Raw genomic sequence first — 13,093 nt, 5'->3', positions numbered from 1 at the left:
ACCCGCTGTTCCTGCAGCCCGATCTTAGACTGAGGGGCCTCTGGTTTGGGCCATGGACTTCACACAATTCAGCAGGTGTCTGCTCCGTATGCAAGGTCCTGGGTGTATGGGAATGAATTAGAGCCCTTTGTTGGGGAGCTCTTATCCAATGAGACAGCAGACTGAGGGGATGACAGTGCAGCCAGCTTCTCTGGTTCGCCCCACGGAGTCAGAGGTGACAGTCGGGGAAGGCTTTGCAGAAGACCGACAGTGGCTCTGAGTCTCGTGTGGGTGTTTGCTGTGGTGACTGAGGGAATGGTGGTGTGAAGTGGCAGGACCATTTTGGGACCTGTGGGTGGTTGTGTGAGCAGCGGGGGCAGTGTGGGGGGCCGTGGGGGAGATGGTGGGGATGGGTGTGCTGGGGCAGGCTGGTGTGGGCCTGGGGTGTAAATGGGGTGGGGTGTGCTGGGACAGGCTGGCCAGGCCTGGAGAGCCGGGGGAGATGGTGAGGACGGGGTGCGCTGGGGCAGGCTGGCAGGGCCTGGGGTGTAGACGGGGTGGGGTGTGCTGGGGCAGGCTGGCAAGGGCCTGGAGACCCCATCTGTGCATTTCCCCCCAGCCCAGTACTCAGAGACATGACATCAGGACGCAGCCATGGTCAGAGAATTTGGGCCCTAGAAATCCTTGTTCCCAGGGAGCCTGTTCCTCGATGTTGAGTGTACCACTGATGTGGGAGGAGAAGGAAGGGGCCTGGTCAGGACCCTGGCACCTTCATGAGAGCTGTTGACAGGTTTTAGGTGGTAGAGAATGTCATTAGGACCTGTCAGGATGTGTGGGAATGCCGGGCGTTGATTGAGTTAATATGACCTGTTACGCTGTCCTCCCAGTATGTGCTCGATTGCGTCCTGTTCCCTTCAAATGTATACTACAGATTATAAACTAGTAATTTTTAAAGTTTTTGAGTGAGACTACATGTACTCTACAATTTTTTTTCTAGGTAAGAGTGCAAGCCAGAATAAAGATGTGCTCATATGTGTGGTTCAGTTTTATTATCTTTATTACGTACTCGTGTCTGTGTCCAAAGGTGTAGAAAGAAATGCCTTCTTTCCCTCAAAAACAAGTCAATTGCCTCAACTAGATTCTGCTCTTTGGTAATGGTTTATGATGAGGAGAATATCAGAGTCCTAGAACTTGATTTGGAAAGATGCTTTTCATCCATCCCATCCATCTTTCTCTTCTTTTTCTTTTCTTTTTAAAGATTTTGTTTATTTATTCATGTGAGATACACAGAGGCATAGATGGAGGGAGAAGCAGGCTCCCTGTGGGGAGCCTGATGAGGGACTCGACCCCAGGACCCCAGGATCACGCCCTGAGCTCAATCACTGAGCTCCCCATGTGTCTCTCCCTTTACTTCTTGATTAGCCTCCTGCAGTTCATTCTGTCTCCCCCGATCCATCTGCTCACCCAGCCTTCAACCATCCATCCATCCATCCATCCATCCATCCATCCCTCATTTGTCTGTCCACCCATCAAGGTATCCATTGATCAGTGCATCTGTCCATCTATCCATGCATCCATCCTTTCCACTTTCATGGAAAACTTATTGTCTTGCCCTTTCAGTCCTGGGTGTTGAAAAAAATCGAAGGAACCCAGTCAATAATGATCTCACAGTTTAATGGGCGAGATGGCTGTGCTGACCATCAAGGCCACGAATGTGCCGTCCATCTTCTCCCGGAAGTCTGCAGGCAGCTCGGTGGGCTCAGCTTCTGGTGGAGGTCAGCAAGGCTTCAGGAGGGCAGTGGTGCTTGCACTGAGTCTCGACCGTGGGCAGGCACAGACCTGCTTGCCAGCCCAGGCGTGGGAATCGCAGGTCGTGGTCTGAACTCAGATGGGTATTTTCGTGCAGTGTTCTCAGTTTTAAAATATGCCATGGTGGAAGGAACACTTCTGGGGAAGCTCCTCATCTTCAACTTCCTTGCAGATTTGGGTCGCGTTAGGGCTCTCTTCTTGCTGATGAGACAACCTGCAAACTGTGTATCTGAGCCATGTGCTTGTTTAGCTCAGAGTTTATTTTTTCTCTGCTTTCTGTCTCATTTGAAAAAGGGCATTGCCTCTTGGTTTGGTGGTGTAGGTCTAGCAGAGCCTTCCTTAGCTCTCCTGGCTCCCGGCCACGGCTGGAGTTCCGGGCAGCCCAGGCCTTTCTCTTCCCCACCCGCTGGAAAGGGGAGCACAGGGGCTGGCGTGTCATAGGCTCACATGGTTTGCTCCTGCCAAAGCAGGTGCTGGGAGTGAACATGCAGGATGGGCCCTCTGGTGACTCCCAGTCTCTCCTGCTGGTATCCACTCTGCTGCTGGGTTTGGGTGAGTCCTTGGCTCCATGGAGATGGGGTGACGGGCTATCTGTCCCGTGATTATATTACAGCATCTGAGACTCCATTTTAGCAGAAGACCTAGAGATTCCGACTATTTCTGGAGCAGGCTGCCATGCCGGAGGAGCTCACGTGGCCAGGACATGGGGGTGGCCTCCAGCTGATGGCCAGCAGAGGGCTGGGGCCCTCGGACATTCACCGGCAGGGGACTGAGTTCTTTCAACACCCTGAATTAACTTGGAGGTGAGCGCTTCTCAGTCCAGCCTCTGGAGGAGAGTGCAGCCTTGACTGCAGCTTTGCAAAGCCCCGAGCGGTGGACCCAGCAAGGTCCTGTCTGGACTCAGAGCCACGGGGGAAATAACAGATTCATGATGGTCATTTGTTATATGGAATCAGAAAATGAATCCAGTGGACGAAGGACAGCTGATGCCCGAGAGCCCCCCTCTTTTCCCCACCTCACTGGGAATGAGAGCCCATCTCCCTCACTCCAGCAGGGCTCTGCTGGCCACCATCACAGGTACAGTTCCTGTTGCACCCCTGTCGGTGGGCTCGGCGAGCCCCGAGAGACCCCCGCCCGCATCCCCGGGGGCTTACTGCTGCCTCAGCTGCAGACCAGGCCAGGCCCACCCCGCCAGCCCATCAGATCTCAGGACTTCAGTTAGGACCCCTCATCAGTGTCCTCACCATGTCCCCATCTAGACGCTTGTATGGGTGTTGGGTGGGATGGAGCCAGAAGCCAGGCCACCTCTGGCTCCCATCCACCTGGTCGGCGTCCAGCCACCTTTTCTGGTTCCTGGGCCGCTGCTGCTGAGCTCGTGCGCATGGCAGGCTGTCCGTGCCTCTGCGCTCTGGGTGCCCGGGGAAGTCGCTCTGTCATCTGCGTTCTTTTCTAATAAATCAGGTTGGTTGTTGCTTCCTGATACGAACACAGGCGTTTGTTGAGAAGCTCATGAGCACATCTGCGAAGTGAGAATGATTTAACGCCTCGTCGCTCCAATTCTGGGTAGCTCTAGAAGAGCTTGTATTTTAGATAATGTTACTGTCAAAAAAATATGCCTTAATACCTCTCTAAAGATGGGAAGATAGTGTGTTGTGGTGTCAGATACACACTGTTTTCTCACATCCTGTCGGGAGCCCTAACCTCACTCCCCGCCTGTGTGCAGGCTGGGTCCCCAGGGTGCGGGTGGCGTCTGTGCCCCAGGGCCCTGGAGGGACTGCACTCGGACCGCTCCCTGACACTGTGCAGTGACCGTGTTAGGCTCTCCTGCTCAGGATCGGTTAGCAGCCTTGTGGGGTGACCCACCTTCACCCGTGCCCTTGTGCAGCATCTAAGAAGAGAGCAGTCCCATGGCATGACCTTGATGTTAAAGGCAGCCTTGGAGCAGTTATTTTGGGAGAATATATTTGCAGTTTAGCCTCTGCCCTGATGTCTTTCTCGATCACAGCCTCAGGGCCATTTGATGGTGGCAGGAGTATTCTGTTTGTACCCCAAGTGGGTATGTAGTTCTGCCGCTCACCCCTCGGAGGTGATGTCACACCCCACAGGTTAAGGGCTGGCTCAGTTCTCCACCAGACTGCCCCACTTCAGACGGCAGCTGTCCCTCCATGGTCCCCAGGCTGCTGGCACTTCTGACCCAGTAGCCATAAATTCAGCAGTTCCCGTGGCTTCCTTAGGTTCAGCAATCGGCTAGAAGGGCTCACAGAGCTCTGGAAAGCATTATGCTGTGATTGTGGTTTTATTGTGAAAGGTACAGATAAGGAAGACCCAGCAAAAGAAGAGAGGCGTAGGATGAGATTGGGTGGGGTCTGGGCATTTGCCACCCCCCCCATGGAGTCAGGCCATGTTGCCCCACCCACCCACCCATCCAAGTGTTCACCACCAGCTGGGAAGGTCTCCCGGGTCTGTGTGTCCAGAGTGTGTTGGCTTTCTTCATGTGGGCGCCATTGGGTCGTGGGGCCCATGTTGGTCTCAGTCTCCAGCTCCTCTCTTCTCCCTGACAGCTGGCAGCCGAGGGTCCCACCTAGTCTCCATCCCGACCCTGCTGAGGGGTGCACTCACCAGAACCTCTCTTGTTAGCATCACAGGGACAGTCTGCCCTGGGGGATGTCTGAGGACTTAGAGCTTCCCTCCCAGGAAGGGGGCAAGGCCAGCCCCCCGAGGGAACCAGGAGGCCCCTCTGACCAGGCACATGGTCCAGAGTCTGCAAAATGGTGCATCTGCAGTGTTTGACGTTACAGAGGTACTTCTCGGAAGCTGGCTTTGTTGGTTCTCACTGACCTTCTGTGTGCTGCTCCTGGCTCGTGAAGCAGGAGGAAGGTGTGGAATGTCCCCCTGTGGGGCCCGCGTGGTGCCCTGGGTTCTTGGCATAGGATGGAGGTGAGGGGTTGGAATTTGTCTCTTTATGCCGTCAGCACATTCCTAAAATGGTGTTAAATTGTCTCAATAAATCTCACTTCCTATTGATTTCCATTACAATTTCCACGGCAAAAAAAATTTTTTTTTGAAGACATTGTAGTGATCGTTATTGAAATGCAACAAGGTTGCATTGATGGTTTCCTGATGAAGCACATGGTGTAGCAATATTGATCAGCTGCCATTGATAGTACACCTACCGTGGGACAGATTGCCCTCACCAAGTCCCCCTTGTGCACCTGTGCTGTGGGGCTGGCCCCGGGAGGCCCTTCCTGGCATCCTCTGTGCCCTCTGGCCACACACAGGGCCGTGGCTCTCCCCTCTTGTTGGCTGCTGCTATGCCAGGAACTTTGCAGAGAGTGTTATGAGGCAGCAGGCTTCTCAGGGGAGGGCCTCAGGGCACTGGGAGCCTCCAAGAACTTTCCAGAAGCAGACCTGGGATTTGAACCCAGGCTCTCCTGATTCTACACCTGAGGTCTTAGCACTCTTCCTTAGGGTCTGGCCCAGGCTCCCCTGCTGCCCAAGGGAGAAGACAGGCCAGCAGCCCAGATTCAGGCCACTGCCTCCTCCCTGCCCCTGGTGTGGGGCTGGCAAGACCGTTTGTCTGCAGGGATTTGTCGGGAGTGTCCTGTGCTTCGAGGGTGGAATCACAGGTGCTGGTTTCTGCTCTGTCTCCTTACTTCCCCTGTGTATCCACCCCCGTCCCCTTCCAGCTCAGACCCTCCATCCCTGTGGGGGCCTCTGTGGGGTCTGTAATGGGGAGCCCTAGGCCTCCCTGTCATGGAGCTGGCTGGGACAGGCCCACTCCTGCCGCTCTCCGACTCGGCCCCTTCCTCCTGGCCGTGCCCCTGTGCCCCCGACACAGCGAGGGTCCTCGGGCCCGTGGATGCATGTGGGCCCTGCCTCCCTATGGGGCCTGCCTTTTCCAGCCGCAGTGTTAACATACACCAGGCTTGCAAACCCTGAGCGTGGGTGGGCCCAGACACAGGGCTTCTCAGCTGCAGAGAGGCCCACGTTCACTGTCAGGTGGCCCTTGTTTTGTTCCTTTTTTATCTCCTTGCCTGATAGAGAATTGAAATCTTCCTTCCAAATCAAAGCCTATTCATACCGTGCCCGGCAGAGGTGTGGTGTATTCATGTCTGTTCTCAGCTTTGTGGAGGGGCTCTGCACGGCGCTCTTTGTCAGGTACCTAAGTGTGAGCACTTACCTTACTCTTTGGGCAAATAAATCTAAGTAGTGTCTGCAGGGCAGACAGTGTGTGTTTTTTTATGCCAAGTCAATGGGATCCTTGTTTTTGTCCTCTTTAGCATAAATCCTGGACACAGTGTGTTTGCATAATGTATTTTTATTTTTAATCAAGAAGACAAGATGTTTCAGCAGAATTTTCAATCTGTAGATCTGCTGTTTAAAGTACTGAGAAAAGTGTCCGGCAAATATTTTGGCGGCCTCTGTGCATGCCAGCATGACGGCCACCTTCTGGGGACACCGTGACGATGGCAGTGCCCTGGCTTGCCATGGAGGGTTTTGTGAAAAAAAAAAAAAAAAAAAAAAAAATCTTTTCAACGTGAAAGATGACAATACTTACATCTGCCCACTCATTCGTACGTACACTCTTATTTCCAGGGAAACAGGAAATTCCAAATTCAGAATTATTGCTAACCAAATTACCTTCATCAGCGAAAGAGCATCTGCTCACAATTACTTATCAAATAGGAAAAATGAAGCTTTTCAGCGTATATGTTTGCAGCCCTGACGTCTATAAATTGAAAGTAATGTGCCGAGTTTAGTCCATTTTTCTACGCGTTCCAGACAGGATGCAGCCCTGCCAGGAGTCCCACCCAACCAGGAGGAGGGTTGGGAGGGCGGGCAGTGGGTCCACTTTGTCACTCTCCACCACTTCCTCCCAGAGAAGCCACCTTGGCAGGAGCGATGCTGTGCTGGTGGTGGGACCGTGGCTCCTGCGGGTCTGAGCCATCGGGGGTGGCTGGGGGCGGGGGCGGCCTCGGGGTGCCTCCTCTCAGCTCATGCCTGGGGCTTAGAGCCCCGCCACAGGGGCAGGGAGGGGACTGGCCTTCTCAGTGCTGCCCAGGGCCTCCGAGGCCCACACCTGGCAGAGAGAAGGCTGGGCGTGCAGGGCTGCTTATTCTGATGAAGCAGATAAATGTGAGACTCGAGGTTGAATTTTCTCTCCTCTCGGCTGCTGAGCTATTGGAGGGCAGGCCGCAGGCCTCATTTGCCTGGTAGTGTCCTCTCCCAGGCAGCCAGGTATGTGGGGGTGGGAGGAGGCTGGTAAATCCTCCCGGGAAGAGCGATAGATGAGGAGCCTTTGCTCTGGAAGGACATTGCCTGTGTCCTTGTGGGATCAGCAGGGCGTCGGGTTTCTGGTCATTCTTGATGTCTCTGCCTCCCCACACGGGCAGTGGGCAGTCGCTGTGCCCTGGAGCTGGTACCCAGAGACACAGGGCAAGGCCGCGCACCCACCTGGCAGTGCAGGCCTCACTTTAGGACACGGGGAGGGGCAGCCCTGAGTCCCGCATCCAGTCCACTGCCGCCTGGCCTGCATCGGGACATTTGACCCAGCCTGCCTCACTGCACAGGCACAGGGTGGGCGTGCCCCCGGGTCAGGGTCCTGCAGGCCTCACCCCTTCAGGAAGGGTGCGGGTCATCACGCTTGGCTAGGATGGGTCCCCCTGGCCAGGCCTAGGACAGGGGCTGCCTCTGTCTGCATCCCAGGGGAGAGGCGGGAACTTGCCTGGTACCCCTGCTCCTGTGACTTCACGTGGAACTCACTGTAGAAGAGAAAGGGTTAATCTTTATGGTTTCTTGGGTCACTTCAGTGGTAGATGTTCCAGAAATATGTGTTTAATTTTTCAAATCTGTGCGCTTGCCAGTTTACATTAGAAAGGTGACTCATGCCTCCCAGGCACGTTTTCAGAGCTGTTTCCCCAGTTTGTAAACTGGTGACCTTGTCCTACACGGGCTGGAAGCGCTACAGCCGCGCGTGGGCCTGCTTGGGGAGGCAGAGGCCGTTCTGTCCTTAAGTCCTGTGGGCAGCTCGTCTCCCAGCTTTCTGTCCTGCCACGTCCTGAGAACCTCCAGTTCTGGCCATCGTCTCCCTCAGCGTGGTGCCCAGCACTGCCTGCACGCCAGGCAATGGAGTCCCCGGCCCGCAGGAGGCCAGGGTCCGGGGGAAGACCCACTGCTGGTACCCCAGGGAGAGCCTGGGTGACGGCCTCCCTCAGTGGCCTGATGCTCCCTCAGCAAATAGCCCGTGGTGTCCCGCGCAGGAGCAGAGGGTGTGGAGCAGTGTGCAGCGGCCCCTGAAAACATAACGTGAATCCACGTCGCTAAACTCAGAGTTAGCGTTTCCTTCCCAACCGTTAACCCCGTGACCGACCCACTGCTGTCTCTGATGGCGTCGGGGTGGTGCCGTGGCCACAAGGATGACTTGACTGGGATAGGTGGGCCGGCCGCTGTGCCTCAGGAGGCCCCGGGTTGCTGACCTGCTGTAGCGCTGGGGCCTGTCCTGCTCTGGTGGACGAGCCGCTGGCATGGCCCAGCTGTCTCTGTAGAGCAGCAGGCCGGGGTGACTGGCGGGGCCAGGAGCCACCAGCGGGGACCAGGAGCTAGTGGGGCCAGGAGCCACCAGTGGGGCCAGAAGCCGCCAGTGAGGGCCAGGAGCCACCAGCGGGGCCAGGAGCCGCCGGCAGGGACCAGGAGCCACCAGCAGGGACCAGGAGCTGGTGGGGCCAGGAGCCACCGGTGGGGCCAGGAGCCACCGGCAGGACCAACCTGTCCCGGGAGCTGCCCATCCTGGGAGCCACCCTGTGTCGGCCTCCCTTCTTCCCGGGCCGTTGTCGGGCGGTGGTCCCGTCTGCCCAGTGTCGACCCTCTTCCTGCTGGTCTTCTCCATGCTGCCAACTGTATACTTTTTCTATGTGAAGGAGGCTTCTTCAGTAAAATCAGAAATTCTCTAAACTGCTGTTTTCTAGGGTTCTCATATTTGAATTTCAGGCTAACTGGAGCGCCTGAGTCCGTGCCCTGGGCGGTGGTGGAGGCTGGCCGTCAGCCGGTGGGGCTTCTGCCCTTGGCAGCAGTCAGGCCTGGATGGAAGGGCCACTCAGGGCCCTTGGAGCTCTCACGAGCTTTGGTTTCAGAGCTGAGGATAATTGCAGGCTAGAAATCATTCTTCAGTTCTTTACAAAGAACACAGTGTCCCGCCGCGTTGCTGAGAACGCTCCTTGGTGTTGACTGCGGGAGCAGAGGCGGAGGGGAGGCTGGGTGGTTGGGGCTGTATCCGTGCCCGGTGTGGTCACAGGGTCCTCCGTGCAGTTGCACGCTCCTGCCCCCCTCCTGCCCTCGCTCAGGCGCCTCGCAGACCCTTGCCAGGCGCCTGGTGTGTGCCGGGGCAGGGGGCACAGAGGTGACTGGCCCCCAGTACCTGCCCCGGGCCGGGCATGCACCCTCAGCCGTGAAGGCCAGGTGCCACGGGAGATGCTTTTCTCCGGGTGTTCGTAGCAGCAAGGAGAGGGACAGGCTGACCGCACGGGCAGCTTCAGAGATCTCCCCCAGTGTTTGGCCGTGAGTGGCGCTGCGCCGGAACGGCCGAGGAGGCCCAGGGGAGGGCCCGGTGGTTGGTTGGGCATTGAAGGGGTGTCGTCAGCCACCTGAGGGAAACTCCCTGTGGGGCGTGTTGGGAGTCTGGGGGCTGAGGACGAGGTGCATTCTGAGGCTTTCCAGTTGTATCTGTGGACCAGTGTTTCTCAAACCGTGGGCCATTGATGGGACCCTCAGGACATCTGGAGAGAAACCCCCTCGTGGCTTTAAGCGCTCCCGAGCTGACGGCTAGGGACACGGGGAGAGGATTGCCCTCTCCTGTCTGGGGGCTCTTGTCCATGAAAAGCTGTGACTCATTTCTGCTGGGGAGGCCCTGCCTAGTGCCACGCCGTTGACTGCTGGCCACTTTATCCTCCGCTCGAGTGAGTGGAAACTTCTCTTTGGTGGTGAAATTAAGTTTTTAAAAAATTAATTGTATTTAATAAAATATAAGCTGATGAGAAGAACATGGTTAAAAAGACCAGTGAGGCACCACCTGTGGGTTGTGCCTGCCCTGTCCTATGCACAGAACTTCTAGAACAGAGACCCCATGTGTGAGGGTAGAGTCCTGGTGTCTGTCCTCTGTCCCCTGGGGTGCCTGCGAAGGTTCCCAGTACATCAGAATCTTCTGGAGACCTGACTGAACACAGACTCAGACCCCCCGCCCCCGAAAGACTGTGATCAGGAAAGTTGAGATGAGCCTCAGAACCTATGTTCTCAGCCCCTGAGATGCGGGTGCTGCGCAGCTTGGTGTGGGGACCACCGAAGTCAGCCCCTGTGGCCCCGCTCGTCAGGCCAGCCCACCCCTGAGCTGGCCTTGTGCTCCCCGGGTCCCAGAGGTCGCTCAGACCTGAACTCCTTGAGGGCCTCCAGCCTGCGCTCACCTGGGCCCTGGGCCCCCAGGGCAGGGGGCCAGGCCCTTGTCTGCGGGCCGAGGACTCAGGATGGAGCTCAGAGGGGCCCAGGATGAAGAGGACTTTCCGTTGAAAGCTTAGGTTCTATCTTAAAAGCCAACGATGACGATTGACTTCATTTCATACTGCATATTTATTTGCTTTACTGTAAGAATGGCTTTGAGATTTCTCAGGGTGACCTGTTCTTACTGCCCTAGTGTGGCCCCATGCGCTTCCCGCTGACGCCAGCCCTGATAGCGCCTGGCTCCCCAGTTCACACGCCATCCCAGCCCCTTGTCCACAGAAATGTTCCGGGGGAGGACAAGTGGGATTGGTAATGCAGAAACGCAGGGGTCTTCCTTCGAACCTGCATGGGCTTGGTCAATGCCCCCTCCCAGCATGTGAATCGCCCCTCCTGGGAGAGGGGCCCCTGCCCTTAGGAGCTGAATACTGGGGTGAGCAAACCCCAGCCGGAGGAGCCTCCCTCTCTGCCTGCTTCCTGGCCTCCGCACCCTGGGCCCAGCCTGCCCTGTGCTGCGCCTGGAGCCCTCGGACCCAGATTTGTCCCGGAAGAGGCAGCATGTAGCCAGGGCCTCTGGGGTCTTCCACAGCCTAGTCCTGCCAGCCCCTCCCTGGCACCTTGCTCCCAGCTGGCTGCAAGGGCTCAACCATCAGCCTGTGCGGTTCTTCTCACCCCTGAGTAGTCACTCACTGTCTTGTTGGGATTGTTCTTCAGGGTGTTGCTGGGTCTGCTGTACTGCGTGGCTCAGCTGTTCCCCCACACCCAGCCCGCATGTGTCCTGCCCCGCCGGCCACACGAGGGTGCCCAGGCGTGTTTGTTGCACAGCCAGGGACAGCAGTGGCTTGGGGTGGGATGTCGTAGCAGAGCCAGTGAAGGAACTGGCTCCACGTGCGAGAACCAGAGCCGTCCAGAACTTTTCTGTGGCCAGCCTCCCCCTCCTGTAGGCAAGAGCTCCTCCCAGCCAAGAACTCATGCTTCAGCCACAGTGCCTGTCTGCAAGGTGCAGAGGGTCTCAGGACAGGGTCCTCCCACCCCTCGTACCCCCACCCCATACTTAGTGCTTAGGAAAGCCTTGTTGCTGCAGTGCTGCAAGTTACCAGGAACACGAGTGAAAACAAACCAGTAAGCAGCAAAACACTAACACTTGTTTATTTGTTAGTTCTAGAACTTTTTTGGGGAGAGCTGGAAAATGTATGAACTTTTTTCAGGGTCACTTCTCAGGGCTGGTTACAGGGGAAGGTAATAAGCCCCAGAGAGAAGGAAAACGTATGCGGAAAAAGTGCTTTTAGCAGCTCTTGGTGGGCCCTGATTGAGGAGTCTGCATGGAGGGTTCCAGTTCCCAGGCAGGACCCGTTTGGCAATATTTGCTTGTCCTGTGAAATCGCACGGGTGCTTCCCAGGCCACTTGGAGCAGATCTTTATGGGGCAGAATGTTGGGAAGTCACAGGGCCACCATGAGCCCCAGAATCTTTGCTCCCTGCAGTGGCACCTCCAGGGTCCACAGACTGTGCAGCTTCATGGAGCTCTGGAGCCTCCCTGCAGAGAGGCCTGGGTGGGGAGCACGAGGTCCAAGCTGCGGAGTTGCTGCTTGTCACAACGGGGTGGGGAGGCATCCTTGGGGTCACATGCACATGACCCGGGAGCCACCCTTGCCGCTGTGACTGTCACGGCACCCCCGCTGCTCACTTTCCCCGAGGAAGAGTCTATCTGCACTCTTCTAATAAGGATGACTTCTCCGGCCCCTTGGGGACGTTGCTTGGGCATCAGGCGGTTGGAGTGGGTGGTTCCAGGGCGGCCCCTGGGGGCTCTCCCTCACAGCCTGGGGGTCTCTGTTTGTCTCATGCAGAGCAAGTTCACCGGCACCTGGACCAGCACGAGGTGAGGTACCTGCAGTTCGCCTTCCGCTGGATGAACAACCTGCTGATGCGGGAAGTGCCCCTCCACTGCACCATCCGCCTGTGGGACACCTACCAGGTGAGCTGCCCGCACCTCGCCCTGCCCCCGCTCGCTGCCTCCTGCCACCGGCCTCTTCCCGCTTGGCGTCTGCTCGGGCACAGGTGGTTGTTCCGAAGTCCTTTTCTGGTGTCCTTGTCCCGAGTAGACAGAACCGTGAGGAAGACCCTCCTGTAATTGTGTTTGTAGCTGTGTTTTGTTCCGATGGTGCCGAGACAGCATCCTTGCCAGGGTCCCGGGGTGCAGTGGGGAGGCTTGTAAGTCGGCTTACGTCTGTGCTGCGGCTGCCACAAACATTCACACTCAGGACTCACACGTTGTCTGTTTTGAGTCACTTATAATAAAGATTTTTTTTTTAAGTCACTGACAGATTCAGTGCGATATGAAATTTTCTCTCCACCAATTTTGGTGAAATTCATTTCTTCAGGAGATTGAGTTTTCTGGAACAAACCACCTTTGTTCCCTCGAGTGTCCCATTGCTATTCTAGCACCTTTTCATTTTGCTGGAGATGTTTGCTGAAGCTGAGGCCGCCCTGCGGGGCTTACACGCCTGCTTTTCATCGTCACTCACAGAGAGCAGGAGCCTCCGTGGGACCTGGAGTGGAGTCCAGGGGAGGCTGGTTCTTGGCTCTGAGAGGCAGGTTTTTACTCCACCGAGCGCTGGCCCCTCATGGGCCCTGGACCAGGAAAGGGGGTGCACAGCAGCTGCCGAGTAGGGAGGCGGGAGGCCCTGTAGAGCGGGTCCTACTTATCCCTCTCCTTCCCTCCATGGAAGGAGCCTTGGTTTGCATCCTGCCGGTGGGATAGGAGTTCCAGCTGATCTCTGGAGCTCCAGCTGTTCCTGGCCCGGCGGCCGCTGCGTCTGACT

General features: G+C 56.6%; 1 protein-coding gene across 3 annotated transcripts in view; it reads left to right on the top strand.

Annotated features, from left to right (window-relative positions):
- Positions 1–13,093, top strand: part of TBC1D22A (TBC1 domain family member 22A) — a 334,472-nt gene that overhangs the window by 225,858 nt on the left and 95,521 nt on the right. For 2 of the 3 annotated variants that reach the window (XM_077914075.1, XM_077914074.1), the window contains exon 11: positions 12,119–12,246. The exons of the other annotated variant lie outside the window; for it this stretch is intronic. In XM_077914075.1, the coding sequence (XP_077770201.1) occupies positions 12,119–12,246 (128 nt within the window). The remainder of the gene's footprint in view (positions 1–12,118; positions 12,247–13,093) is intronic. 3 annotated transcript variants of the gene reach the window in all.

The sequence above is a fragment of the Canis aureus genome, chromosome 11, assembly GCF_053574225.1.
Source record: "Canis aureus isolate CA01 chromosome 11, VMU_Caureus_v.1.0, whole genome shotgun sequence".
Taxonomy (NCBI): domain Eukaryota; kingdom Metazoa; phylum Chordata; class Mammalia; order Carnivora; family Canidae; genus Canis; species Canis aureus.
This window is presented reverse-complemented; position numbering and strand designations above follow the sequence as displayed.